At 40.0% G+C, this 27,371-nt stretch overlaps 1 protein-coding gene across 13 annotated transcripts in view; it reads left to right on the top strand.

The window, feature by feature from the left end:
- CASK (calcium/calmodulin dependent serine protein kinase) overlaps positions 1-27,371 on the top strand; it is a 427,869-nt gene that overhangs the window by 298,902 nt on the left and 101,596 nt on the right. For all 13 annotated transcript variants that reach the window (XM_012448141.2, XM_012448142.2, XM_012448153.3 and 10 more), the window contains exons 8-10: positions 469-591; positions 14,960-15,043; positions 23,431-23,530. In XM_012448141.2, the coding sequence (XP_012303564.1) occupies positions 469-591; positions 14,960-15,043; positions 23,431-23,530 (307 nt within the window). The remainder of the gene's footprint in view (positions 1-468; positions 592-14,959; positions 15,044-23,430; positions 23,531-27,371) is intronic.

The following is a 27,371-nucleotide window of genomic DNA, read 5'->3' on the forward strand; positions in this document are numbered from 1 at the left end:
GAAATTGATATGCAGTGACTAGAATATCCTATTAATAACTTTGCATAGTTCACAATTATTGCTAACCTCAATTTTTAGAAACATATTTTTTAAATATTTCTTTAAAAATTTTAAGTTTTATTTTAGTCCTTTCTGGATCAATGTATTCTAGTCTCCCTAGCCAAGGATCTAAAGATAGAAACTGGAATAATGAACATTCTGGTCTTCAGTTATTGAATATATTATCATTTACATAACAAGAATATGTGTATGGAATATTTACTGACACAAATTCTTATGTAGTAAAGAACAACAGTAAAAGAATTGCATTTATCCTTTCTTCCTCAGAATGCATGCCTTTAGAATCAAATTTCTGTTCTTTGCTCTCAGAATTTTATTCACATTGAAGCAGTATAGGAATATTAAATAATAGTGAATGTTAATATCTCACTTAAGATAACTATGTAGTTTTCCTTTCCTCTTCCTCAGATGAATCCAAGGCAGTGGAGCCATATCTCTGAAAGTGCCAAAGACCTAGTACGTCGCATGCTGATGCTGGATCCAGCTGAAAGGATCACTGTTTATGAAGCACTGAATCACCCATGGCTTAAGGTACATGAGCATTCACAGGTCACCTTCTACACTTTGTCTGAACACTTCCAGTGACAGGAATGCATTGCTCTGTGAGATGGTCCTTTTTACCTTTTCTTTTTTCTGAGTATTTTTCATTAGTTGTTTTCATCTTGTTTGCTGTTCCTGCACATCATCTGTGAACATCTGAATAGAAGACATACCATTTGAGTGTCATGCACCTATCAGAGGGTAAAAAAGAGGATTAAGACAAAATACATCAGGGGAAGGCCTCTTTGTTCTCTGACAGCATGTGTTTCAAAGATATGCAACACCAACAACTGAAATAATACCATGTTATAATAAATTAATTATCTTTATTTTGGGTGTGACTGTGTGCTTTATAGCATTAACTATTTTTCAGTAGATACTAGATATGAATTTACTGTCTTAGGAAAACAGCAGTTTTTTGTTTTTTAAGACAAGGTCTGACACCATAGCCCAAGCTAGAATGCAGTGGCACCACCTCTACTCACTGCAACCTCTGCTCCTGGGCTCAAATGAACCTCTCACTTTAACCTCCCCAGTAACTGGGACCACAGGCATGCAGTACTACACCTGGCTAATTTTTGTATTTTTTGTAGAGATGGGGTTTCACCATGTTACCCAGGCTTGTCTCAAACTCCTGTACTCAAGCAATCTGCCTGCCTCAGCCTCCCAAAGTGCTGGGATTACAGGCATGAGTCACTGCACCCAGCCAAAAGGCAGATTTTAAAAGTTTGTTTTATAGCCCATCTTGCCAGTGAGTATTAAGGAAAATTATAACTTGGGACAGCAGTGAAACAACAGTACCTTTATACACACACACACACACACACACACACACACACTTTAAGTTCTGGGATACATGTGCAGAATGTGCAGGTTTGTTGCATAGGTATACACATGCCATGGCGGTTTGCTGCACCCATCAACCCATCAGAAAGTACTTCTTGATTAAGACATTATATAACCCAATAATTCCAGGAAATTTTCACTTTAGAGGTTAGAAAACTAATGCTTGGAGAGGTTAAAAATTTGCACAAAGTCACAGAAGTTGTCAGTGGTGGAACCAAGATTCTAATTCAGCCTGCCGCTACACTTTCATTTGTCCACTAGATCCTATCCCTTTTTATTTGACCACATTGACCCAATAACTTCCTCCCTTTGTGCATCGAGTTCTCTCTCTGTTGGATCTAACATGCTATAGTTTATTTGTATTATACACACACATATATAGACATATACCTTCTCCTGACCCTACAACCCCCTCCACCTTTTGCCCCTATTCTTTGCTTCCCTTGACAGCAGTTCCTGGAAAGAGTTGTATAGACTGCTCACATTCTCCAGTTTCCCGTTTCTTTTTCATGAACCCAATCTAGTCAATATCACGATCTTATTTATTCCACTAAAACAGCTATTGTCAAGTCACTACTGACCTTCATGTTAGTAAGTCCAGTGTTCAAATCCCAGGCCTTGTCCTTGACCTGTCAGCAACATTAGACATCCATCCTTCTGCAACACTGTCTTCTCTGGGCTTCCGGGACACCTGCTCTCTTGGTTATCGTACCTCTCTGGCTGCTCCTTCTCAGATCCTGCTGATTCTTCCTCACCTCCCCTCTCCCACCTCTTCACACTGGAATCCCATAGGCCTCTGTCCTTACTCCTCCTCTTTTTCTCTATTAAAGCTGAAAAAACTCAAACTGCTCTCACACCACACAGCAATAATCAATACAGAAGACTTCTGTGACCAGATATGTGGAGATTTCTCCCCACAAACAAGCAAGCAGTCAACTCTGTAGCAGACTACAGCTGGGTATCCTCCCAACTAAATTCAAACACTATCTACCTGGAGATAGCATCCCACAGATTGAGGGCTGTCGTACAACCCTCCCCTCTTCAGACACCAGTCATAACTCCAGGCCACTGAAACTTCTGCCAGCCAACTACAAACTGGGGACCCCATAGCCCCTTCCTCTTTGGAGTTGGTTAATTTGCTACAGCAGCTCACAGAATTCAGGGAAACATTTACTTATGTTTATCAGTTTGTTACATAAGATATTACAAAGCATATAGATAAAGAGATGCATAGGACAAGTTATAGGAGAGGAGGGGAGCAGAGTTTCCATACCCTCCCCAGGCACAGCACCTTCCAGGAACCTCCATGTGTATAGCTATTCAAAAGCTCCCCAAATCCTGTCCTTTTGGGGTTTTATGGAGGCTTTATTACTGTAGGCATGGTTGATTAAACATAGGCCATTGGTGATCAACTTAACCTTTGGTACCTCTCCCCGCCCCAGAAATTAAGGGATGGGGCTGAAAGTTCCAACCCTCTAATCCTGCCTGGATCTTTGTGTCCCCATCCTAAAGCTGCCTAGGGGCTGCCAGCCATCAGACATCTTTAGAGTTTCTAAGGCTTTTAGGAGTTGTGTGCCAGGAAGTGAGCTAGAGGACCAAATATATATTTCACAGTATACTTCTGGTCTTCGAACCTGGATTCCTTACATTAAAAGAATATAAGCCAACATGGTGAAACCCCATCTCTACTAAAAATGCAAAAATTAGCTGGGCATGGTGGCAGGTGCCTGTAATCCAAGCTATTTGGGAGGCTGAGGCAGAAGAATCGCTTGAACCCAGGAGGCAGAGGTTGCAGTGAGCCAAAATTGCGCCATTGCACTCCAGCCTGGGCAAGAGAAGCAAAACTCTGTCTCAAAAAAAAAAAAAAAAGAAAGAAAGAAAGAAATATAAAAGAATATATAACTCAAAAGACACTGCCACATTACTAGAATGTCATTCAAGCATTAATAATTAGTTCAGTCCACCATCACATTGTATGAATAGGTCTCCCAGGGCGAGGCCACTCAGCTTTGCAGGTTTTCCATTGATCTTGTCAGGTTCTAAAAGCAGGAATGGTCTTGGTTTCACCCTTTCAGACATCTGATATAATTGAGCTAAGAGACAGGATCCTTTCTTGCTCTGAGTCTCTTTCAAGGTGTTAATGTAATGTAATAATGGATTTCCCTGAATTCATGACCCATTTATTTATTCCTTTACTCTCAGCTGTTAATTTTTTCCTCACTTTACTAATAACCATTGGAAGAGACATTAGAATAAACATGGTGCTGGTCTAGATGGGAGGCAGCAATACTAGTCTACTAATTACCTCCTTCTCAGCCCACTCGCATGCAGAGAGGCTAAGATTACCTACGTGCCAAGTTAGTGGGCCATTTTTACCACTAGGCAATATAGCTATATTCACAATTAACCCATTTTGCACAACCCACCCCTATCAGGTCCTTAGGAATTCTGACACAAGGTTTAAAAACATAGAATTTCTTGTTTAGGAATCATCCTTGCTTCTACCACTGGTAGTTATGGCTCTGGTCCTATAACCACTGTATAGGGAGGGGTGGGGGGAGTTTAGGTAATATGGGAAAGAAGGAAAGAAAAAAGTATAGTCATTATATCAGAATACTCCCCTCTTGGCAAGAATTGCATGCTCATACCAGCATCCTCCACCACCCCCTCTTCCCCAGATCAATCAGAAAAACAAAAGAATAGTGGGCACACTCCTTTAGCCCCACTCATGTTGAGTGTAAGTACACACTGGTAAAGGCAAGTAAGCCAGCCCTTCATGCTTTCATCTCCCCCTGTTTTACTCTCTATCAAACTGTTTCTGAGAAGAATGTCTCTGCTCACTGCTGGAACATTATGGGATGTACTGTGTGTTCTTTGGCCTGAAGAAATGGTGTTCAGCTCTCCAAATCTATGCAGTATCTTCTGTTCTGGTTTTTTTATGGCATTCTCATCATTCACATCTTCCACTGGGCGAGCAAAGCCTAGTCCAGATTCAGTGTCCATTCCTGTCAAGACCCATTTGTTGCCTCCCAGGGCTACCAACATCAGCCTCACTTGCCAGCTTGTTCAGGGCCTTCCCACCAGGAAATCTGCCCCATAGCCATGGGCAGTGTCTGTCTCTTTTGCTGGCAGACAGAATAGTTCTTATTGGCATTTTGTGATTGAGATGATGCAAAAGAAACCTGTCTAGATGCAGCCCATCTCTGCACTGTTGCAGTACCCATTTATCCACTCATTTCATGGAGTGGATAAATTCCAGGTGGCCACCTCGAGGGAGCACACAGGGTTTTCTGATTGTCAATGTCAATCATTTTCTGAACCCAGAAAGAGGCTCTTCTGATGGGTATCAACATATTCTACTTATTGCACCCCCAGATTTCCATAGGGCCATTCTCCATAGGGGCATCCCTTAATAAACAGAGCAGGTTTCCACACCTCTCCTGCCTGACCATGTGACCAGGCCACTGGCGACTGTCCATGAGTCAGTAAAAAACCAAACACAGGAGCTTTTGTTATTGTTCATTTCTTCAGAATGCAATTCAACCGCCAAGCTAATTTGATCTTACCTTTTGATCAAGAGTGGCATACTTCCAGACAGGATACTATCTGTTCACCTTGGAAGTGTCATCTACACACCAAACAGCACTTTGTTGGTCACTTGAGAGCTGTTCACAAGTCCCTATCCAGGTGTCAGCAGAATCCCACAGTTCCTCACACAGTTCGAGAGTCAGTCCTAGGGGAAAAGAGGCTCCCCTGCTTGAGAATGTTTCCTCCTTGTACTTCCCAGGGAGGATGCTCCTGTTTTATAAACCATTTTCCTTTTATTATGGAACTATTCTGGGCACTGCCATCCCCATTTGAATGTTTCTCTGAAAGCGTGAGTATTTCAAGGTGTCAAGATCATTTTATGTCCTTCAGTCATAGGGGTAGCTTCAGTTAATGTCCCATAGCAAGGTAATAAATGCCCCCAAGTGGAAATTCTCTAGTGCAAAGTCCTAGTAGTCGTCACTGGGAGATGCTTACAGACTCTGGCCATAAGCCCCATTTAAACACCCCGCAAAGGGCAAGCAGATGGAGAATTTGTCCCTACCAGCACTCCAGCTTCACTCCACACTGTGTGAGCTCAAGCAGCCTTACTGGTGCCTGGTTAGTATGTTCAATTAATATTGCTTGAAGCGCAGATTTACATTTCTTCTGTTTTACAATATTAGGTAGGGGAAGTGTTCCCCACCCAGTCATAATTATCCAGTTCCATAAAACATTTGCATAAAGGAGACATAACTTATTTATGTAAATCCTGTTTAAACAATACAAATCTCATACTCCTATTAACCTTTACTTTTACCCTTTTCTAAAAAAAGGCGTTGAGTCCCCAACAGGTGGTTGAACCAAGGGACCTTGCCCCCTGTGTCAATCTTTGTCTTGAGTAACCTGCCTCAACATTACCCCAAGTAATTGTTGGTCAACTTTCTCACTATAATCTCTGCCTTCTGACTTTTTCAGTTTCTCCAAACTGAGGTGAATACAGCAAACCTGTTTGGAACCCCTTAACATTGGGAGAGCAGAGACTCGCTACCAGCCTTCCATAGTATTATATTGAAATCTTTGTTTTAACCCCATCAATTTCCACCTTATTCATCCCATTTCTTGTTTTTTTTTTTTTTTTTTGCTTCTTTGTTTTTGTTTTTGAAGCAGAGTCTTCCTCTGTTGCCCAGGCTGCAGTGCAATGGCATGATCTCAGCTCACTGCAACCTCCACCTTTCAAGTTCAAGCAATTCTGCCTCATCCTCCCAAGTAGCTGGGATTACAGGCGCCTACCACCATGCCTGGCTAATTTTTTTTGCATTTTTAGTAGATATGGGGTTTCACTATGTTTGCCAGGATGGTCTCGAACTCCTGACCTCAGGTGATCCACCTCCCTCGGCCTCCCAAAGTGCTGGGATTACTGGTGTGAGCCACTACACCTGACCCTATTCATCCCATTTCTTAATAGCCCTCTAAAGATTCCACCCTGCTGGGATGACTCCCATTATTCTCCTCTTTCTTTTCTCTCTCTTTTTTTTTTTTTTTTGAGACGGAGTTTCACTCTGTCGCCAGGTTGGAGTGCAGTGGCGCGATCTCGGCTCACTGCAACCTCCGCCTGCCGGGTTCAAGCAATTCTCCTACCTCAGCCTCCTGAGTAGCTAGAATTACAGGCACCCACCACACCAGCTAATTTTTGGATTTTTAGTAGAGATGGGGTTTCACCATATTGGCCAAGTTGGTGTCAAACTCCTGACCTCAGGCAATCCACCCATCTCAGCCTCCCAAAGTGCTGGGATTACAGGCATGAGCCACCGTGCCTGGCTTCTTTTTTTTCTTAGTTTCACCCAATCAATGTTTTATTCATTCACCTTATTTCTTAATAATCATTTAAACTTTACACCTTCCTGGGATGAGTCCTGTGACTCTCCCCTCTGCCTTTCCCGAGTCTCTTATTAATTACACTCATGTTTTCATCGGTGCCCATACAAAAGGGGCCCCCTTAGCCATAGCATGTACTTCGACCAGTGTAATGGATATATTCAGTGAGTGAATATCCCAATCACCATAAAGCCAGACCCACATGGCCTGCATAGGAACCAAATAAGCTGCTTCACCTGGGGTACTCCACTTGGCATTTATAGGTAGAGTTGGATAGTCTCTACCTTCTCGGGGTTAAACAGACCTTACAATGGCTTTTATTCCATTCACTAGGCTGACTGTTCCCTCGAGAATAACTTCCTGTGTGTCTGGATCACATTGTACCCATTATGATTGTTCAGTAGTGAGCTGTGGGTCCTGCATCAATTCAAACATGCCTGTCCACTCTGCAGCATTTAAAACCAAATAAACTGCCCTAGATGAGTAACTCTCACACTCTATTTTAGTAAAGGATTTTCAGTAAACTGATGATACCAATCTATGAAATGAGATAATTTCTTCACACTCTACCCCCTGGTTTCAGTAGTTTCTTGGTTTTACCCTTCCCTCACATCAACTACCTTCGTGGTAATCACAGGTCATAGAGGTACTGTCATCCCTGTATAATTTTTCCTTTGGGGGTCAGCTTGGAGGCTAGTGGCCTGGACTCAGACAGACTGAAATCTGGTCTAGCATCATGGCCTCACCCAGCACTTGTTTCATTTCATTCAGCTATTACAGACAGCCACCACTAAGGGATTGAGTATTTTGCCTTTTTCTTACTAGTTTGCATATCCTTATGCATCCAGTGAACCAACTCCCTGAGTTGGATCCATCTCTAAATTCTACTGGTAACTTTTACCTTTAGTAACTGATTGCAGCACAGTTGCAGCCCCAAACCATGGGAGACCACATAGGAATCAAATGTTCCTCATCTCCCACCCTTTCATTCTTTCTCTTCCCAAACCACATATTTCTGTGAACCAGGGCCATTCTAGCAAACCCTACTTCACTGACACTAACTGAAGGTGGAAAAACTCAGAACTGTTTTCCTCTGCTCTCGCACCACACAGCAACAACAATTGACACACAATACTTCTTTCACCAAATGTGCAGGGGTTCCCTCCCATTAAGAAGCAAGTAATCAACCCTGCTGCTGGGTATTCTCTAATTCAATTCTGACACTAAAGCATCACATCTCATAGGTTGAGGGCTCAGTCCCCAAGGCCTCCCCTTCCCACCTTTTCAGATACCAGACACAAGTCCAGGCCGCTAGAACGTCAAACTGACTGGCTACAAATCAGAGATCCTACACTCCCTCTTTGGGTTCAATTAATTTGTTAGATTGGCTCACAGAGGTCAGAGAAACACTTACTTTTACCAGTGTGTTATATAGAAAATTACAGAGGATACAGATGAAGAGATGCATTGATGGAGGATGGAGTGGGGAGCTTCCATGCCCTGTGTAGATTCACCACCCTCAAGGAACCGCCACAAGTACAGCTATCTGGAAAACCTGAACCCTATCCTTTTGGGTTTCTATGGAGGTTTCATTACCATTGGCCATTGGTGATCAACTCAACCTTTAGCCCCTCTCCCCTCCCTGGAGGTTGGGGGTGGAGCCAAAAGTCCCAACCCTCTCATCCCTCCTTGGTCTTTCCTGTGACCAGCCCTCTTCCTGAAACTGCCTAGGGGCTGCCAGTCATCAGCCAATCTTTAGCATACAAAAGATATCCCTTACACCATTCTAAGGATTTTGTAGACCGAATATACATTTTACAATATCACATCTATGTATATTCCTGGCCCTTGGAGAGCTCATCTAGTTTTGATGGCTTTGAATGCTATATGTACAACAATGACTCCTGAATCCAGGCCTCTCCCCCTAGATATGCTTTCTTAATTCTCTATACAGTTAGGTTTCCTGATAGTTGGCTCTTGTTACCTCTTCCTTCCTGCTCTCCCTTCCTACTCCTTTCCCATCATATCAGCCTCCTTGCTGTGATTCAGACTGCAGGCACATTTCACCTCAGCTCCTTTGTATGACCCTTTCCTAGAATACTCCTCCTTGGGATATCATGGCTTGTTCCCTCACCATCTTCAGTTGTTTGCTTAGGTATCAGCATCTTAGTAAGACCTTCCCTGACCACCCTATTTAAAATGTGGGGGAAGGAATGCTACCAGGATTCCCTATTCCCCTTCCCCTGCATTATTTTTCTCCACAGCATCTGTCACCCTAAGACATACCTATATGTTACTTATATGTTTATTGTCTGTCTACCTCATAAAATACAAGCTGCGTTAAGTGTAGGAATTTTTGGCTCTTAACTCTTGGTTCACTTCTGTCTAAGCACCTAGAATGTGTCTGGCATGCAGTAGGTGCTCAATAAATACTGATGATTTAATCCATGAATGCATGTTCATTGTATTATACTATGCTACTTCCCCAGATTATGCAAAACAATAAAATACATAAAAACGCAGATGAATAATGTATCTTAGGGTGATGACATGGAATAGTATTACAGAACAATTTTAAGATTTCAGTGGATCTTGATTCTCCTTAAGAATATTACTTCTCAGCCTGGGCAACATAGGGAGATCCTGTCTCTATAAAAAAAAATAAAATAAAAAATTAGCCAAGTTTGGTGGTGCACACCTGTAGTTCCAGCCACTGAGGAGCCGGAGGTGGAAGGACTGCTACTTCTCAAATATGCATTCACCCCTCTGATACTCAGTACTAGTTATTCCTGATTTCCCCCAGAAAAGAGTAGGTGAACAATTTTTAGATACTGTCTTCGTGGTTTTGTTTTGGTTTGGTTTGGTTTTTTGCCCTCCCAGATATATAATGAACAGTTTAGATGGAATTCCTATTTCTCCTTTTCTTTCCTCACTTTCTCCATAACGGGATCTTTTGTTCATTCGAAGCTAGTTTAAATGCCAAATAACAATGAAAATGGCAGCCATTTTAGTCATTTTTCAGATCTCTTAGAAGATAGTTTAACATTATACAGTACCTACCTACAGTGGCTTTCAAAGATTATCTTGGCTAATAACATATTTATTTTTGGAAACCTTTGTTCCTGCCAGTGATTATAGTTCTTGTTCTAAGTAATCTGAGCTTAATACATAATAAATTTTTAGCACGAGGAAGACAAAAAATGTTAGTAACTTAAATGAAAAGTTTAATATGGCTCTTTGAGCTGAGTATCACATGCCATGTCTAAACGACAGTTTAACTTCACTGCTTATGTGTCATCTGAATATGGAAAAACTTAATTAGAATGTCATCTAGCTGGTAAGAGCAGGCTTATGTTATATTTCAATACTTGTCTGTGTGTATTTGTAAATCATTACTGTGGATGTAAGAGGTATTATTTTAGAATGGCTGAAATTTAAATATGAATTTCTAAATTAATATTACATTATCATTAGTGTCAGGAGGTACAATTTAATCCAGATAAAACAGCCTGGCCAACATGGTAAAACCCCATCTCTACTAAAAATACAAAAATTAGCTGGGTGTGGTAGCCCACACCTGTAATCCCAGCTACTCAGGAGGCTGAGGCTAGAGAATAGCTTGAACCAGGAAGGCAAAGGTTGCAGTGAGCCAAGATCATACCACTGCACTCCAGCCTGGGTAACAACAGAGAGTCTCTGTCTAAAAAAAAAAAAAAAAGACAAGAGATACCTTAACAGACTTTTTTTAATCTTGTGATTTTACTAGCTTAGAAAATAATTGATATCAGAATTGAAGCATAATTTTATTTTTAAAAATATATACATTTTGACTCTCTCCTTACCTCTCTTTCCACATCACCTTAGTGAATAGTGAGCAGGAAAGGTGTTCACTAGAAATAGAGTTCACAGTCAGATATGTAGTAAACTTCCCAGTCTGTTGGAAAGAAAATGACATAGCCAGGCTATAAAATTGATTTGTCAAATGTTACTGATATAACACAAAGACACAGAAAGGGTCTATCCTGCAGGGACATCTGCTCATTCCTTTGGCTAAAGAAAGTGGCCTTTTGCAGGGGCTTATTTTGTCTACACTCCTAGTTCTTGGAGTTTCCAGGTCACAGGCTGATCTCACACCCAGCTGAACTATGTTAGGAAGAAAAAAAAAATCCAGCGATACCTCAAGTCCTGGGATCCCTACTTTCTTTTCTCCACTTTTCAGAGTCTTCTGTTCATTGCTTTATATATTGTATCCAGAGTTTTTAGTGTAATTGGCAGAGCCATAAGGTGAAATGTGCATATTCTATCTTCATATTTCACCTTTGAATCATCAATTTCCTTGTTATAACTCTGACTAAAACACTAGACTTTGAGGAAAAGTGTTTGTTCTATTGAATAGGGAATGTTTTAAAAAATAAGCTCCAGGGCCTATCTGTTGCTGTAGAATCCAGGCCTGACATGCATTCTTCAGGCTGCCTATCCCAGTCTTCCCCATTTCAGTTGGTGCTTACACTGAAAACCCTAGTGTTGTCCTTTACTCCTCTTTCTCTCACACCTCACATCCAGTCTGTCAGAAAAATGTTTTCTCTATCTATGGAATTGAGAACTTCTGTTTTTGAAAGATACTGTTAAGAGAATGAAGAAAGAAGCCACAAACTGGGAGTAAACATTTGCAAAGAATATATCTGATAAAGCACATATTTGCAATATGTAAAGAATTCTCAAACTCAATAATGACAAAGCATACAAACCAATTCAAAATGAGAAAAGATTTGAAAAGACACTTCAACAAAGAAGATATATAGATGGCAAATAAGCAAAGGCAAAGATGTTTATCATTAGTCATTAGGGAAATGCAAATTAATACCACAATAAGATACCTGTACACATGTATTAGAGTGGCTAAAATCAAAAAGACTGACCATACCAAGTATTGGCAAGAATATAGAACAACAGGAACTCATACATTGTTAGTAGGAATGTGAAATGGTACAACCACTTTGGAAAACAGTTTGGCAGTTTCTTAAAAGTTAAACATACTCCTATCGTATAGCCCAACGATTCTACTCCTTAGTATTTACCTAAGAAAAATTAAACACATCTTCATACAAAGATATTAATGTTCACAGCAACTTTATGTGTAGTAGCCAAAAAATGCAAACAACTCAGGGTCCATCAGCAGGTGAAAGGATAAATTATGGTACATGTATACAATGGAATACCACTCAGCATTAAAAAGGAATGGACTATTGATACGTGCAACAACATGGAAAGATTCAAAATCATTATGGTATGTGAAAGAAGCTGGACAATAATGAGCACATACTATATGATTCAGTTTATATAAAATTCTAGAAAATGCAAACTAAGTGACAGGAAGTAGATCAGTGGCTGACTGGGGATGGAGTTGGGGGCTACAAAAGGGTATGAAGATGCTTTTGAGCATGATAGATGTGTTCATTATCTTGATCGTGGTAATGGTTTTATGGTATAGATATATGTCAAACCTTACCAAATTGTACATTTTAAACATGTACAGTTTATTGTATGTAATTATACCTCAGTAAAGCTTTTTGGAGAAAACAAAAGTATATATATTCAGAGTCTTTCTCTCTCTCTTTCACCCTTTTAATTATTTCCAACTGGTTTCATCCACCATCATCTTTCACCTGGATTACTGCAAAAGCCTCCTAACTAGTCTTCCCACTATTTTTTTTAACCCTCATCTTACAATCTATTCTCAGCACAACCACTAATGTTTTTTTAAAGTTGAGGGTTGAAAATTTACCTATTAATTTCCTAATTGCTCTGACTTGGACATCTTGTACTATCTTGAATAAAAGAGAGGGAAAAAAATAAAAATCACCTATTGAATACAGTGTTCACTATTTGGGTGATGGGCACACTAGAAGCCCAAACCTCACTATTATGCAATATATCCATATAGCAAAGCTCCATATGTAATACCAGAATCTGTAAAAATAAAGTCAGATCATGTCACTCTAGCTCAAGACCCTCCACTGGCTTCCTCTCCTACTCAGAATAAAAGCCAAAAGCTCGCATGACTAACCCCAGCCTTATCATCTCTCTGATCTCATCCACTATTCTCCTTGAGCCCCTCACATCGCTTCACACACATTGGTCTCCTGGCTACTTCTTGAAAATTCCAGACACACTCCCTCCCTTGGGCCTTTGCATTGGTTATTTTCTCTGCCTAGACCACTCCCTTGCCTCTTCTAAATGTCACTTTCTCAATTGGGCCTACTCTGACCACCCAATTTTGTTTTTGTTTTTGTTTTTGTTTTTGTTTTTAGAGATGGGGTCATGCTCTGTTGCCCAGGCTGGAGTGCGTGGCAGTTGTGGTTCACTGCAGCCCTAAACTCATGGGTTGAAGCAAACCTCAGCCTCCCGAGTAGCTGGGACAGGTGCTCACTAGATCTTGAACTCCTGGCCTCAAGTGATCCTCCCACCACAGCCTCCCAAAGTGCTCGGATTACAGGCATTAGCCACCATACTCACCCTGTTTTAAATTTCAGTGTACCCAATCCTTCTTACCCTGATTTACTTTTTTGCCTTATTCCATAGTACTTTTGACATACTCTGTAATTTACCTTTTTTGTGTTTTCTCATCTTGTTGCCCAGAATATGATTTCCATGAGGGCTGGAATCTTCGTTGGTTTTACTTGTGTATGCCAAATGCATAGGACAATACCTGGCATATAATCAGCTCTCAAAATATTTATGAAATTAGTGAGTACTTATAGCATATGAATCCCCATGATACATTGGCAAATTAGAATAGGACCAAAGTGGGGAGAAGAGTAAGAAGAGGTTTAAAATATACATGAGGGGCCAGGCACGGTGGCTCACACCTGCAATCCCAGCACTTTGGGAAGCCAAGGTGGGAGGACCCCGCTTGAGTCCAGGAGTTCAAGACCAGCCTGGGCAACATGGCGAAACCCTGTCTCTACAAAAAATATAAAAATTAGCCAGGCATGGTGGCACATGCCTATAGTCCCAACTACTTGGGAGGCTGAGGTGGAAGAATTGCCTGAGCCTGGGAGGTCAAGGCTGTGGTGAGCCAGGATCTTACCACTGCACTCCAGCCTGGGTGACAGAATGAGACTCTGTCTCTAAAAATATATAAATAAATAATGGGGGATTCATTTATTTTTGAGACAGGATCTCACACTGTCACCCAAGCGGCAGTGCAGTGGCGAGATCCTACCTCACCACAGCCTCAACCTCCCAGGCTCCAACAATCCTCCTCCCTCAGCTTCCTAAAGTGCTGGGATTACAGAGGAACCACCACACCTGGCTTACAGTGAGCTATGATCAGATCACTACACCCCAGCCTGGGCAACAGAGGAAGACCCTGTCTCCAAAAAAAAAAAAAAAAGTTTGTCCTAGTTAGAAGAGTCTGTAATTTTTATAGTCCATGACAGTGTAGAATGCTGAATTCGTTGTGGAATTGATTTTTCAAACGCTTGTTTTACCTGACCATCATATCAAAGGTAACTTGGGGCCAGGCGCAGTGGCTCATACCTGTAATCCCAGCAGTCTGAGAGGCCAAGACAGAAGGATCGCTTGAGCTCAGGAATTTGAGACCAACCTAGGCAACATAGCAATGCTCCTTCTCTATTAAAAAAAAAAATTAGCCAGGCATGGTACACTTATATCCCAACTATTCAGGAGGCTAAGGTGGGAGGATCACTTTGAGCCCAGGAGTTCGAGGCTGCAGTGAGGTATGATTGTGCCACTGCACTCCAGCCCGGGCGACAGAGTGAAACCTTGTCTCAAAAAAAAAAAAATTAACAGTGCCTTTATAATCATTACTATTTGTTATTTTAGCCGCATAGCCATATATATGAAATTTATGTGACCTATTATTTCAGCCCTTTATTGCTGAAAATTAAATATTATTTTATTATTATCAGTTTAATCTTAATGTCTCTCATTTCAGATTGCTTACCACTATCATGGAATAAAATCTGCAATCTAAAATTCAATCCAAGTTTTATATTTAAGAATTTTAGCTTTATTATTTGTTTTAGATGAAGCTTCTGCACTTTTTTAATGGTTATATATGTTCATTGTCTTTCATCTTACATAGGAGCGGGATCGTTATGCCTACAAGATTCATCTTCCAGAAACAGTAGAGCAGCTGAGGAAGTTCAATGCAAGGAGGAAACTAAAGGTAAATTAAACAAATCAGCAAAAAAGCCAAACAGATATAGTTAATGATAATGTTTTTATTCTGTTTTGGTGCCCATAAATATGTACTAATGCTGGCCATTGTTTTTGTTATGGCTAAATTCTCATTTCTAAAAATTATCATCACTTCAATAAGATTTTGGCTTTTTAAGTTATTTAAGGTACTATGTCAGTATGAGTCTAAACAATAAATTATAATAAATATATTAGTTATATTTTAGATTTGTCTTAAATTTATAGCAGAGATATAATTACATTATTATTGAATATGAATCTAGACCATGTTTTTTCAAACTTAAATATTTTGACAAATGTGTGTTTAGTTCAATGGAAATAACTTTGAATTAGAATTGGAACTAGGATTGAACAACTATCAGAAAACAGTAAATAAAATCTTTCACTACCTTGATCTACTAGAAATTATTTTCAGCTTAGATCACTTTTCTCACCTTCTTTATTCTTCCTAGGTGTCTTTCTCCCTCTTACCACTCTCCCTATCCTCCACCTCACAAAAAAAAAAAAAGAAAAGAAAACTGGTAATCACCTCATATGGGAAGTCCATTTGACTTTAAAAGGTTCTGAAAAAGACCAAACATAAAACAATGGAGTCTTTTCAGCACTGAGAGAAAATGCTATGAGACAGCGTCCCCCATCTAATTCCCCAGAGTAACAAAGGAAAATTGAGTATCTTCACTTCTTAAAATTAATTTATGTTTGACTTACTTTTGATACTGAAAAATGTTAACTGTTCTCTAAGTCGTTGATTGGATAGTAGTCTTCCTTAGTCACATGACTCCTACCAACTATAAAACTTCTTCTTAAGTATTTTCAGATATGTTATAAATTCTAATAATCCTATTAATTTATAATTCAGCCCCTGAAGTTAGTAAATTGTTATGTATAACTCCAAACTTATAAAAACATTTATATGAATTTTGAGGAAACTATTAGGCCACAATATTATCCTATAGAGCTGAAACTTTTAACATGGTACCCACTAACCACATGCAGCTATTTAAATGTGAATTAATTAAAACTAAATTAAATTAAAAGGTCAGTTTCCTAGTTCAAGTGCTCAATAACCACATATGGCTAGTCGCTGCTGTATTGGACAGCACAGATGTAGGATATCCATCATTACAGAAGGTTCTATTCAACAGTGCTACTATAGAACAAGGGAAATACTAACATATCATTGTTGGTGTTGATTATTCCCATTTTAGCTTTCTCCTCATTGATTTTGCAATCAAAGTTTCAAACTGGCCCTTCTCCATTTGCTTTAAAAATCCTTGGCCAAAATACTTATTAATGATAAGCCATTATTGAGATGGTACCCAAAGAAGTTTCCAAGACTTTTATTCTTTTTGCCTTGATATCCACCTAAACCTGTGTAGCCTGCAAATAAAAAACTCTTTTATTATCTAGAGTGAAATTTGGTCAACTGTTTGTGAAGTTAGTTTCCTCCCCAAAGAAACTATTATTATACTTTGTTCTCAGCTCTTCTAAAAAGTCCTTCTAAACCTAATGCTTCTTTGGCATCATGTGACATTACACTGTATGGGGTTGAACCTTTCATTGCCCAAGTACAGGCATTTCACCAGAGGGCCTGGGCTTGCCCCATAACAAGAAACACATGTTGTACTTCTCCCAGGGCCACAAAATCAGACGTGGGCCTAAAATAGCCAAAGTGGTGACTAAGATTTATTTGGATAGGACCAAGCTGTCACAGCAGAGAGGGGTCATGCGGATTTACCACATCCCTTTGCAGGGCTATTTAAAGTTTTAAGACCCACCAAACAATCTAGAACTAGGAACATCAGCAGGATCATTAGTGAATGTGTTCGACTTCTGGTAAGGCTGTATTCTTTTGAGTAGTTCAGCCACCTTGTTAAAACATGTTACACCTACCATCCTCAAAGAACTAATTCTCATTCTGCCTCTTCAATGAACTTCTTAGAACAGAGGTTGCAACTTCTTTGCCTTTCAGAGTCTACTACACACTTTATTTTCTTACAACTAGGCCCTCATCCTATCCAGACACTATTCTTAACCTCCTCAATGGTGGGTGACTGTTTAATGTGTCCCTTGGAAGTGATTAAAAGGGAGTTCACAGAAAGCAGTAGAAAATTACTTTTGTGGCCAAGCACAGTGGCTCACACCTGTAATCTCAGTACTTTTGGAGATCAAGGCAGGCAAATTGCTTGAACTCGGGAGTTCAAGACCAGTCTTGGCAATGTGGTGAAACTCCGTCTCTACAAAATATACAAAAATGAACCGGGTGTGGTGGCCCCACATGCCTATAATCCCAGCTACTTGGGGGCCTGAGACAAGAGGATTGCTTGAGCCTGAGAGGCGGAGGTTACAGTGAGCCAAGATTGTGCCAGGATTGCGCCACTGCACTTCAGCCTGGGTGACAAAGTAAGACCCTGTCTCAAAAAAAAAAGAAAAGAAAATTGCTTTGGTAATTTAGTCATGATGGAATGATGATGGAAAATATATTTTCCCCATTTTGGTTACCACACATTTCATGTGTCATGTTTTTTCTTCCTAATTCATACTAAGCTCTGGAATTATAAATACTTCAGTTAAGAAAAAGAATCCTCTGGATAACAATACTTTAATAAACCACACAGTTCTAAGCACAGAACTGAATATGAGTATCCTATTTTCTCAAACTGAATATTAGGATACATGAGACAGGCTACATGATCTCCAGGCTGTGTGGAAAATCTGTGCTCTGTGGTCTGGGGCTCTTAAGTAGGCACACCTGTACTCTAACGCTGGATGTCACCTACTGAAGGAGGTACTGAGGAAAATGGTAACTATGTGTATCCAAGCATGTCTATCCAGAGAAGAAACTCAGGAGGAAATGTATTCTGAAGTCATCCCCATTGCTTCTTCAATTATTTCTACCCTAGAAAGCAAATTCCCCACAGTAAAGTATGTTGAAGAAATTCTATACAAATAGAAGCAATATTCTATATTTGGGTAAGTTTATTGCAGTCCATTTAAGAAATGGTGAGTTGAGTCCATGTAATTCAATTAAGGGGATACAATCATTTATTTCTTATATATACAGAAAGCAAGGGAGCTTTCTAGTAACTTTCTACAATTTTTCTTAATTTTTTTTTGTGACAGAGTCTCACTCCGTTGCCCAGGATGGAGTGCAGTGGTGCAATCTCGCCTCACTGAAACCTCCACCTCCCAGGTTCAAGCGATTCTCCTGCCTCAGCCTCCCAAGTAGCTGGGGCTACAGGTGCCCAACACCACACCCAGCTAATTTTTGTATTTTTAGCAGAGACGGGATTTCACCATGTTGGCCAGGCTGGTCTTGTACTCCTGACCTCAAGTGATCTACCCACCTCGGCCCCCCAAAGTGCTGAGATTACTGGCATAAGCCACTGCGCCTAGCCTTTATTAATTTTACAGATTGCAAAAGTATTCTCTGACTTACTGATTGGTCTCTTGTATCCCTGAACTGTGCATAACTAGGAAAGGTTTGTATAAGAATGCCATTTTCTAGTACTGTATAGAGCTGTACTATCTAGTACAGTAGTAAATAGCCATATGTAACTACTTACATTTCAATTTTAATAAATTAATATTAAATTAAAATTTGGTTGCTCCATTGCACTAGCCACCTTTCAAATGCTCAATACCACATGGGGCTGATAGCTACTGTATTGGACAGCACAGGTTTAGAACATTTCCTTCATCACAGATAGTTCTATTGTACAGTATTGCTATGGAGTCTTGGTACCTCCAGGGTAATGCTTATACCTAAGCAGCACTTTTTGACAGGTCAACCAGGAAGCTTTAATAGATACTTTTTGGCATTCTTCTTTCTGTTAATTCAACAAAAACTAACTTAAAGATTTACCAAAGACCTTTGTGCCTTAATGAAACCCAGCATTTACGTACAGTCCTCTCTGTAGTAAGGGTTTGTACAAAGGCAATAAGCTGAGATAACAATCATGGGCTTCAGCTAATCAGAACATTAAATCTGATATCCAAAAGGTAACCTTTGAGCCTGAACAACATAAGGAGACCCTGGCTCTACAAAAAAAATTAAAAATTAGCCGGATGTAGTTGCACACACCTGTGGTCCCAGCTGCTTGGAAGGCTGAGATGGGAGGATCACTTGAGCCTGGGAGGTCAAGGCTGCAGTGAGCTATGATCACACCACTGCACCCCAGCCTGAGTGACAGAGTAAGACTCTGTCTCAAAAATAAGGAGGGTAGGGTCCTTGATTCTAAAAACTCAAAACTGTTATTCTGGTATCAACAGTTTCACAAATAATAAGTAAAGTGATTTTGATCTTATATATTGATTTTACAAAGCAATTGATTTGTGATTCTTTTTAAGAAATACATATACAGATATATGTTGTTTTTTCTTTTTTAATTGAGATGGGTCTCACTCTGTTGCCCAGGCTGGTCTCAAACTCCTGGGCTGAAGTGATCCTCCCACCCTGGCCTCCCAAAGTGCTGGGACTACAGGTGTGAGCCACCATGTCCAGCCGGTTTATGATTCTGAAATGTGAAATTTATTACTTCCTGTTGGGCAGTAGCTTTTGAATATTTCCCTGTTCACTCAGAAATATGATTATGTATTACCTTGTCATTTAGGTACAAAGCCAATTATTCTGTATCCAATACTTGTATATTTTGTATTTAGATGTTTTAAAATGTACCCTCCTGCTATGACTCTGTATTACCTTGTTATTTAGTTACAAAACCAATTATTCTATATCCAATACTTGTGTATTTTGTATTTACATGTTTTAAAATGTATCCTTCTGCCATTGCGCCTATCACATTTCATGATGTATGTTTCTGGGCTTAGGGAGTACCAAAAAGAGAATACTGGTTTTTTCGCTTTTGTCTTCAAGTCAGCAATACATCTTTGTTCAGCTCTTGTGTTCCTCAATAACTGTTTTGCCTTCTTAAGTGCATTCAGTAGTTTAATTTAGCAGAAATCTGACCTAACCATTTTCTTGTTTTCCATTTCCTTAAATACCAGACAGAATCATCTAGCCAGAAGCATTCCATTTTGATGTTTGACATGTTGACATTTCAAGAAAGCTATAATTATGATTAAGAATTCTTTCTCGTTCTTAACTACAAATTAAAAACTTGTAGTACTCTTTTTCTCTGAATTTATAATCTACCTTCTCCTTTCTAGGTTAATTTGCTTGATAGAAAATTACAACTTTAATATTATTTATCTTAACAGATTGTGAATAGTCTAACTCAAAAGTATTATGTTTCACCCTTAAAAGATACTAAATTATACCTTCTAAATTAAAGCGGATAGAAAACTTTTGTCAAGGGTTTAATAAACCAGAAAGTTTGAAGAACGACTTGTATAATATCTGATTTTTTTATTGTTGTACCCACATGCTCTTCAATAGCAATAATGTAGTATAGGGGTTGGCAAACTATGCCCTGGGGGTCAAATCCAACCCACTGCCTATTTTTGTATATAAAGTTTTATTGGAACACAGCAAAGTACATTACTTTGCATATTGTCTATGGCTGCTTTCACACTACAGTGGTAGAATTGAGTAGTTGCAAAAGAGACCATATGACCTTCAGAGCCCAAAATATTTACTGTCTGGTTAATTACAGAAAAAAATTGCTGACCCCTAGTATAGTAGAAATCCTTGAACTGGGGAGAGTAGTCAGTGGATGTCAATTTTGTCTACTCTTCATTGTGTCTCTAAGTTGACAGAGACCTTAACAAGTTGCTAGGCCTCTCTGAACCTCAGTTTTCTCATCTGCAAAATGAGTCTCTTAGAATGAATAATCTCTAAGGTTGATTCTCAAACTCTAATAAAATTCTTTTAATCCATGACCTATTTCAGAACTATGTTACTGTTTTACATAATGGCTTGAATTGAATATTTAAACTACCTATAATCACTGGGTTCAGACAACTAAATATTAGGAGGGGCGCCGTGGCTTACACTTATAATCCCAGCACTTTGGGAGGCTGAGGCCAGAAGAGCGCTCAAGCCCCAGAGTTTAAGACCAGCCTGGGCAACATTGTGAGACTCAGTTTCTATTATTGAAAAAAACAAAACAAAACAAAAAACTACGTAGATAAAACTGCTAGTCATAAGACAGATAAATTTAAAACTTACTACTGTTTCAAAAGCATTTACATCTCAGGACCTTTTTTTTTTTTTTTTTTTTTTTTTTTGACGTGGAGTCTCACTCTGTCACCCAGGCTGGAGTGCAGTGGCACAATCTCAGCTCACTGCAACTCGGACTTCCGGGTTCAAGCAATTCTCCTGCCTCAGCCTCTCAAGCAGCTGGGATTACAGATGTGCATGACCATGCCCAGCTAATTTTTTGTATTTTTAGTAGAGACGAATTTTGCCATATTGGCCAGGCTGGTCTCAAACTCCTGACCAAGTGATCCACCCACCTCGGCCTCTCAAAGTGCTGGGATTATAGGTGTGAGCCACCACTCCCGGCCTCAGGGCTCTTTTAAATAGTGTTTTCCTAGTAATGTAAGTATTTATTATAGATCTTTGACTATAGTAGCAGCTATAACAAGTCTTGAAACATATAACTAACATCTTAAGAAATACAGTTGTACTGTTTTTTCAACATGGTAGCTATAATTCTGCATAAGAACCTCTCATTCAGTAACTTTAGACTTTGGGAAATTTCAAAAGTTTTACTGGAATGTTAGCATCAATATCACTTCTCTCTTTTTGCTCTTCCCTTTCTACAGTTAAGTAAACTTTGTGGAAATATATTTTATTAATGTTTTCTGGCCAGGCGCAGTGGTTCACACCTGTAATCCCAGCACTTTGGGAGGCCAAGGCAGGTGGATTGCTTGAGCACAGGAGTTCAAGACCAGCCTAGGCAACATGGTGAAACCCCTTCTCTACAAAAAAATACAAAAATTAGCCAGGCATGGTGCATATGCCTATAGTTCCAGCTACTTGGGAGGCTGATATGGGAGGATCACTTGAGGCTAAGAGGTTGAGGCTGCAGTGAGCCAAGATTGTGCCACTGCACTCCAGCCTGGGCAACAGAGTGAGACCCTGTCTCAAATAACAATAATAATAATAATGTTCTCCTATATTTATTAACAAATACCAAACACACACAAGGTCTATATTTCCAGAAAAATTCGAGAGTTAATATTTAAAATTTAGACTTAGACTACTTAGGTGATTTGATAAACTACCTAAATGAGTGATTCTACATAGACCAACAAAAAGCTGTAGTCATGTTCTAGTTCTTTATTAGTAGGGTTAGTAATGATTTGCACTTACAAAATGCCTTACAATTTGCAAAGCACTTTCATGAATATGTTGTGACTTTTGCCAATCCTGTGAGATAAGTCCATTTTAATCTTCTTTACAGATAAGAAAGCCTAGAGAGGTTAAATGATTTACTTCCAAATACCACGTGTTCTCATTTATAAGTGGGAGCTAAGCTATGGGTACACAGAGGCATGCAGAGTGGTATAATGGACACTAGAGACTCAGAATGGGGGAGGGTGGAGGAGCAAGGGATAGAAAATCACCTATTGAGTATACTGTACACTACTCAGATGACAGTTTCACTGAAAGCCCACACTTCACTACTGTACTATTTATCCATGTAACCAAAAACCACTTGTACTCCTAAAGCTGTTTAAATAAAAAATTAAATAAATAAATATGATTTACTGAAGCAGTAATTCCTAGCCTTTTTCCACTCAACAGTCCTAAGGGATGACTTGCACTCAAATGGCAGTAATTTCCAACTAGGAATCAGGGGAGGCTATGCACATGGCTTGAAAGAGTCATATGTAGTTGATTCTGATGTGTGACCTGATGGAGAATTACTATATAAAAGTAACATACTGTCATTGTTAAAAACAAAAAGAGGGAAAAAAGATTTTAAAAAGAAAAATGACTCATAGTCCTACCACCCAGAGATAATTAATGCTATTAACATTCTGGTATATACTCAGTCTTTTATATGCATATTAACTTTTTTTCTCAAAAATGAGATTATAATATACATTGATTTTAAACCTTTTTCATGTAAGTAATCACAGACATCTTTTCACTCCACTAAACACCCTTCTACAGCATCATTTTATAATAACTGCAGAATATTCCATTGTGTGGTACATGTTTGAATTCAAGATGTAAGTGGTTTTGTATACTTTTACAATTCCCAATTAGTGTTATTCTGGTATATGCATATGTAATTTATTTAAAGGAATCTGAAATAATTTAAAAGCTATCTCTCTTCTAGTCACTTAATGGATAATCCTTAAGATAAATAATTTGTTAAATAACTGACTTATATTTGTGTATTTGTTTGAATAATCTATTTTTTGATCTCTTTGCTTTAGGGTGCAGTACTAGCCGCTGTGTCAAGTCACAAATTCAACTCATTCTACGGGGATCCCCCTGAAGAGTTACCAGATTTCTCTGAAGACCCTACCTCCTCAGGTAATTGGATAATTCACTTATTCATCTGTGTGAGTAATTTGGTATTTACATCCATTCTCTTCTATTGTGAATAAACTTTTTCTGTGCATTTAGTTAAATCCTCCAACGGATCCTAAGGAAGTTTGTCAGCAACCAAATCCTGTCTACATGTGTCTTGTTCCTTTTCTTTTTAATACCAAAATTGCTTTCTCCTGTGGTTCCAAAACCAACATTTCACTTTTTTTTCTTTTTACCTCAGTAATACTTCTTCCCCTTTCCACACTCTAGACCCAGCATTGCACTCCATCCAATCCAAAATCCTAGTCAGTCTTTTGGGATCTTTCTGATTACCTTCTCTCTCAACAAAAACTTCTGATGTAAGCTTTCCCCCAGATCAATTATATTAGATCAGACTGTGGGGTAGCACTGCTTTGAATGGAATCTTTCAGTATAGAGCTGTCTTGTGAGTTACCTCTTGAAACAATTATCAAGTTCTTCTTTCTCTGTAAAAATCTATAACACAGCCAGGCATGGTGGCTCATGCCTGTAATCCCAGCATTTTGGGAGGCTGAGGTGAGTGGATCACCTGAGGTCATGAGTTCGAGACCAGCCTGGCCAACATGGCAAAACCCTATCTCTGCAAAAATACAAAAGAAAATTAGCCGGGCGTGGTGGCATGCACCTGTAGTCCCAGCTACTTGGGAGGCTGAGGCAGGCGAATCACTTTAACTTGGGAGGCAGAGGTTGCAGTGATCCGAGATCATGTCACTGCACTTCAACCTGTGCAATAATGTGAGACTCTGTCTCAAAGGAAAAACAAATCTAGAGCACATGCATACAAGTATCCAAGGGGAAGAACATAAAAGAGTTACTTGTTCTGATGAACTCTATATAGGTGCTCCTGAAAAACCCTGCCAGTGTTCACAAAATTATTTTGTAAGCTAGTGCAGTGGTGTGTGCCTGTAGTTGTAGCTACTTAGGAGGCTGAGGCACCCAGCTCAGGAGGATCACCTGAGCCCAGGAGTTTGAGGATGCAGTGAGCTATGATCACACCACTGCTCTCCAACCTGGACAACAAAATGAGACCTCACCTCTTAAAAATTAAGAGATAAAAAATTTAAAAACCAAAACCATTTTATAAAATGCTCAGATTTACATCTTACAGTGTGATATTCTCAAGGATCATTTACTAAAAACCCATAGGATCCATTTATATGTAAATGTGTGTGTGTGTTTTAAATTTTTATTTATGTGTTTTTTATTTACTTAACTCCTGAATCGTGCGTCCTCTAGCCTCAGCTTTTTTTCTTTCTTTCGTTAGAGTCACTCCATATTTGTAATATTTGATTTTGTGCTGCCTTTGATTTTTGTACTCTTGGACTGGCTTCATCAATATTCATATATTACCATTGGGACTAGGGCCCCGGGCCCTTCCTAGAGCATGAGGTATTTGTCCCACAGTTAGCAATACAGGAAGAATGTGAGTGTGCTAATGCTTCTTCCCTGTTGGGACTATGAGCATGTCAGTATTTATGCCTCTCCTCTCTTCTCTTTATACATGTGTGTGCACCTACACATTCACATACACACACACACACAGAATTTCTTACCAATTGATATGTGCTTATACCTTATGCAAAATGACAAGATCTCGAGGTGATGGATACCCCATTTACCATGATATGATCATTATGCATTGTATGCCCATATCAAAATATCTCATGTACCCCATAAATATATACTATGTACCCACAAAAATTTTAAACTTTTTAAAAATGACAAGATCAAGATTCTAGCAGCTAAACAGTTCCTCATTTTGACCCTTACTAATTGGGATATGAATCTTCCTCTTTTGAGTGAAGGTGATTTCCAAAAACATTCAGAAATAGGAATCTTAGAGAAGACACTCTTTGGGCCGGGCATGGTGACTCAGGCCTATAATCCCAGCACTTTGGGAGGCTGAGGCAGGCGGATTGCCTGAGCTCAGGAGTTCGAGACCAGCCTGGGCAGCACGGTGAAACCCCATCTCTACTAAAATACAACAAATTAGCCAGGCGTGGCGGCGTGCACCTGTAGTCCCAGCTACTCGGGAGGCTGAGGCAGGAGAATTGCAAGAACCCGGGAGGCAGAGGTTGCAGTGAGCCAAGATCTCGCCACTGCACTCCAGCCTGGGCAACAGAGCGAGACTCCATCTCAAAAAAGAAAAAAAGAAGAGAAAAGAGACTCTTTGAGGAGAAAGCCTTGCCATTTTTCTCAATGCTGACTTGGTCATTATCCAGAGCTCTTCCCACATGAAAGGGAGGGATCTAGTTGTGTTTATAGGAATGGTCCCCAGTGCTTCTTATTGTTTCACGTCTGTCTTTTCTTCCACTCCATTTTGTTCCCTCCATCTGTAACTTCCTTTGCTAGCTGGAACCTCTCTCTTCTCTCCTCACACTCAGATTACAGTTGACCCTATTTAAGAGGAACGGATCCAGTAATGGTTTGTATTGTTATACTGTGACTACATGATATAGTCACATGCTTGTAATATATTTAGGATAAATCTCTTTGAGATTTTAGTTCAAGATCTCTAATACCATTTTCATCTTTAGAAATGGGGCTAAAGGCTGGGCATGGTGGCTCATGCCTATAATTCCAACACTTTGGGATGCCGAGGCGGGTGGATCATTTGAGCCCAGGGCTTCAAGACCAGCCTGGGCAACATAGCTAAACCCTGTATCTACAAAATAAAAAAAAAAATTAGTCGGGCCAGGTGCAGTGACTCACGCCTGTAATCCTAACACTTTGGGAGGCTGAGGCGGATGGATCCCTTAAGCTCAGGAGTTTCAGACCAGCCTGGGCGACATGACAAAACCCACATCTGCCAAAAATACAAAAATTAGCCAGGTGTGGTGGCATGTGCCTGTTTGTCCCAGCTACTTGGGAGGCTAAGATGGGAGGATTGTTTGAGTCTATGAGATAAAGGTTGCAGTGAGCCAAGATGGCGCCACTGCATTCCAGCCTAGGTGGCAGAGCCAGACCCTTTCCCCATAACAACAACACAAAAAAATTAGCCAGGTGTGGTGGCACACACCTATAGTCCTACCTTCGTGGGAGGCTGAGGCAGGAGATCACTTGAGCCCAGGAGTTTGAGGCTACAGTGAGCTATGATTTTGCCAGTGTACTCCAACCTAGACAACAGAGCAAGACTCTGTCTCAAAAGAAAAAAAAGAAAAGACTCAGCCATGGTGGCTCATGCCTGTAATCCCAACAGTTTCAGAAGCCAAGGCAGGAGAATTGCTTGAGCCTAAGAGTTTGAGAGCAGCCTGGGCAACATAGGCAGACCCCCGTCTCTACAAAAAGTCAAAATATTAGCTGAGCATAGTAGCACATACCTGTGGTCCCAACTACTAGGGAGGCTGAGGTGGGAGCATCACTTGAGCTCAAGAGATCAAGGCTGCAGTAAGCTGTGAGTACATCACTGCACTCAAGCCTGGATGACATATCAAAACACTGTCTCAAAAAAAAGAAAAGGGGCTGGGCACGGTGGCTCATGCCTGTAATTCCAGCACTTTAGGAGGCCAAGGCGGGTGGATCACTGGAGGTCCAGAGTTTGAGACCAGCCTGGCCAACATGGTGAAACCCCCATGTCTCCTAAAAATACAAAAATTAGCCAGGCATAGTGGCATGTGCCTATAATCCAGCTACTTGGGAGGCTGAGGCAGGAGAATCACTTGAACCCAGGACACGGAGGTTGCAATGAGCTGAGATCATGCCACAGCACTCCAGCCTGGGCGACAGAGTGAGACTCCATCTCGAAAAAAAACAGTGGGGGGGAAGGAAAATGAAAAATAATACTCTATACATTTAGGAAAATATG

This window comes from Aotus nancymaae, unplaced genomic scaffold, assembly GCF_030222135.1.
Source record: "Aotus nancymaae isolate 86718 unplaced genomic scaffold, 86718_ANA_hifiasm-v0.15.2.pri h1tg000058l, whole genome shotgun sequence".
Classification (NCBI taxonomy): domain Eukaryota; kingdom Metazoa; phylum Chordata; class Mammalia; order Primates; family Aotidae; genus Aotus; species Aotus nancymaae.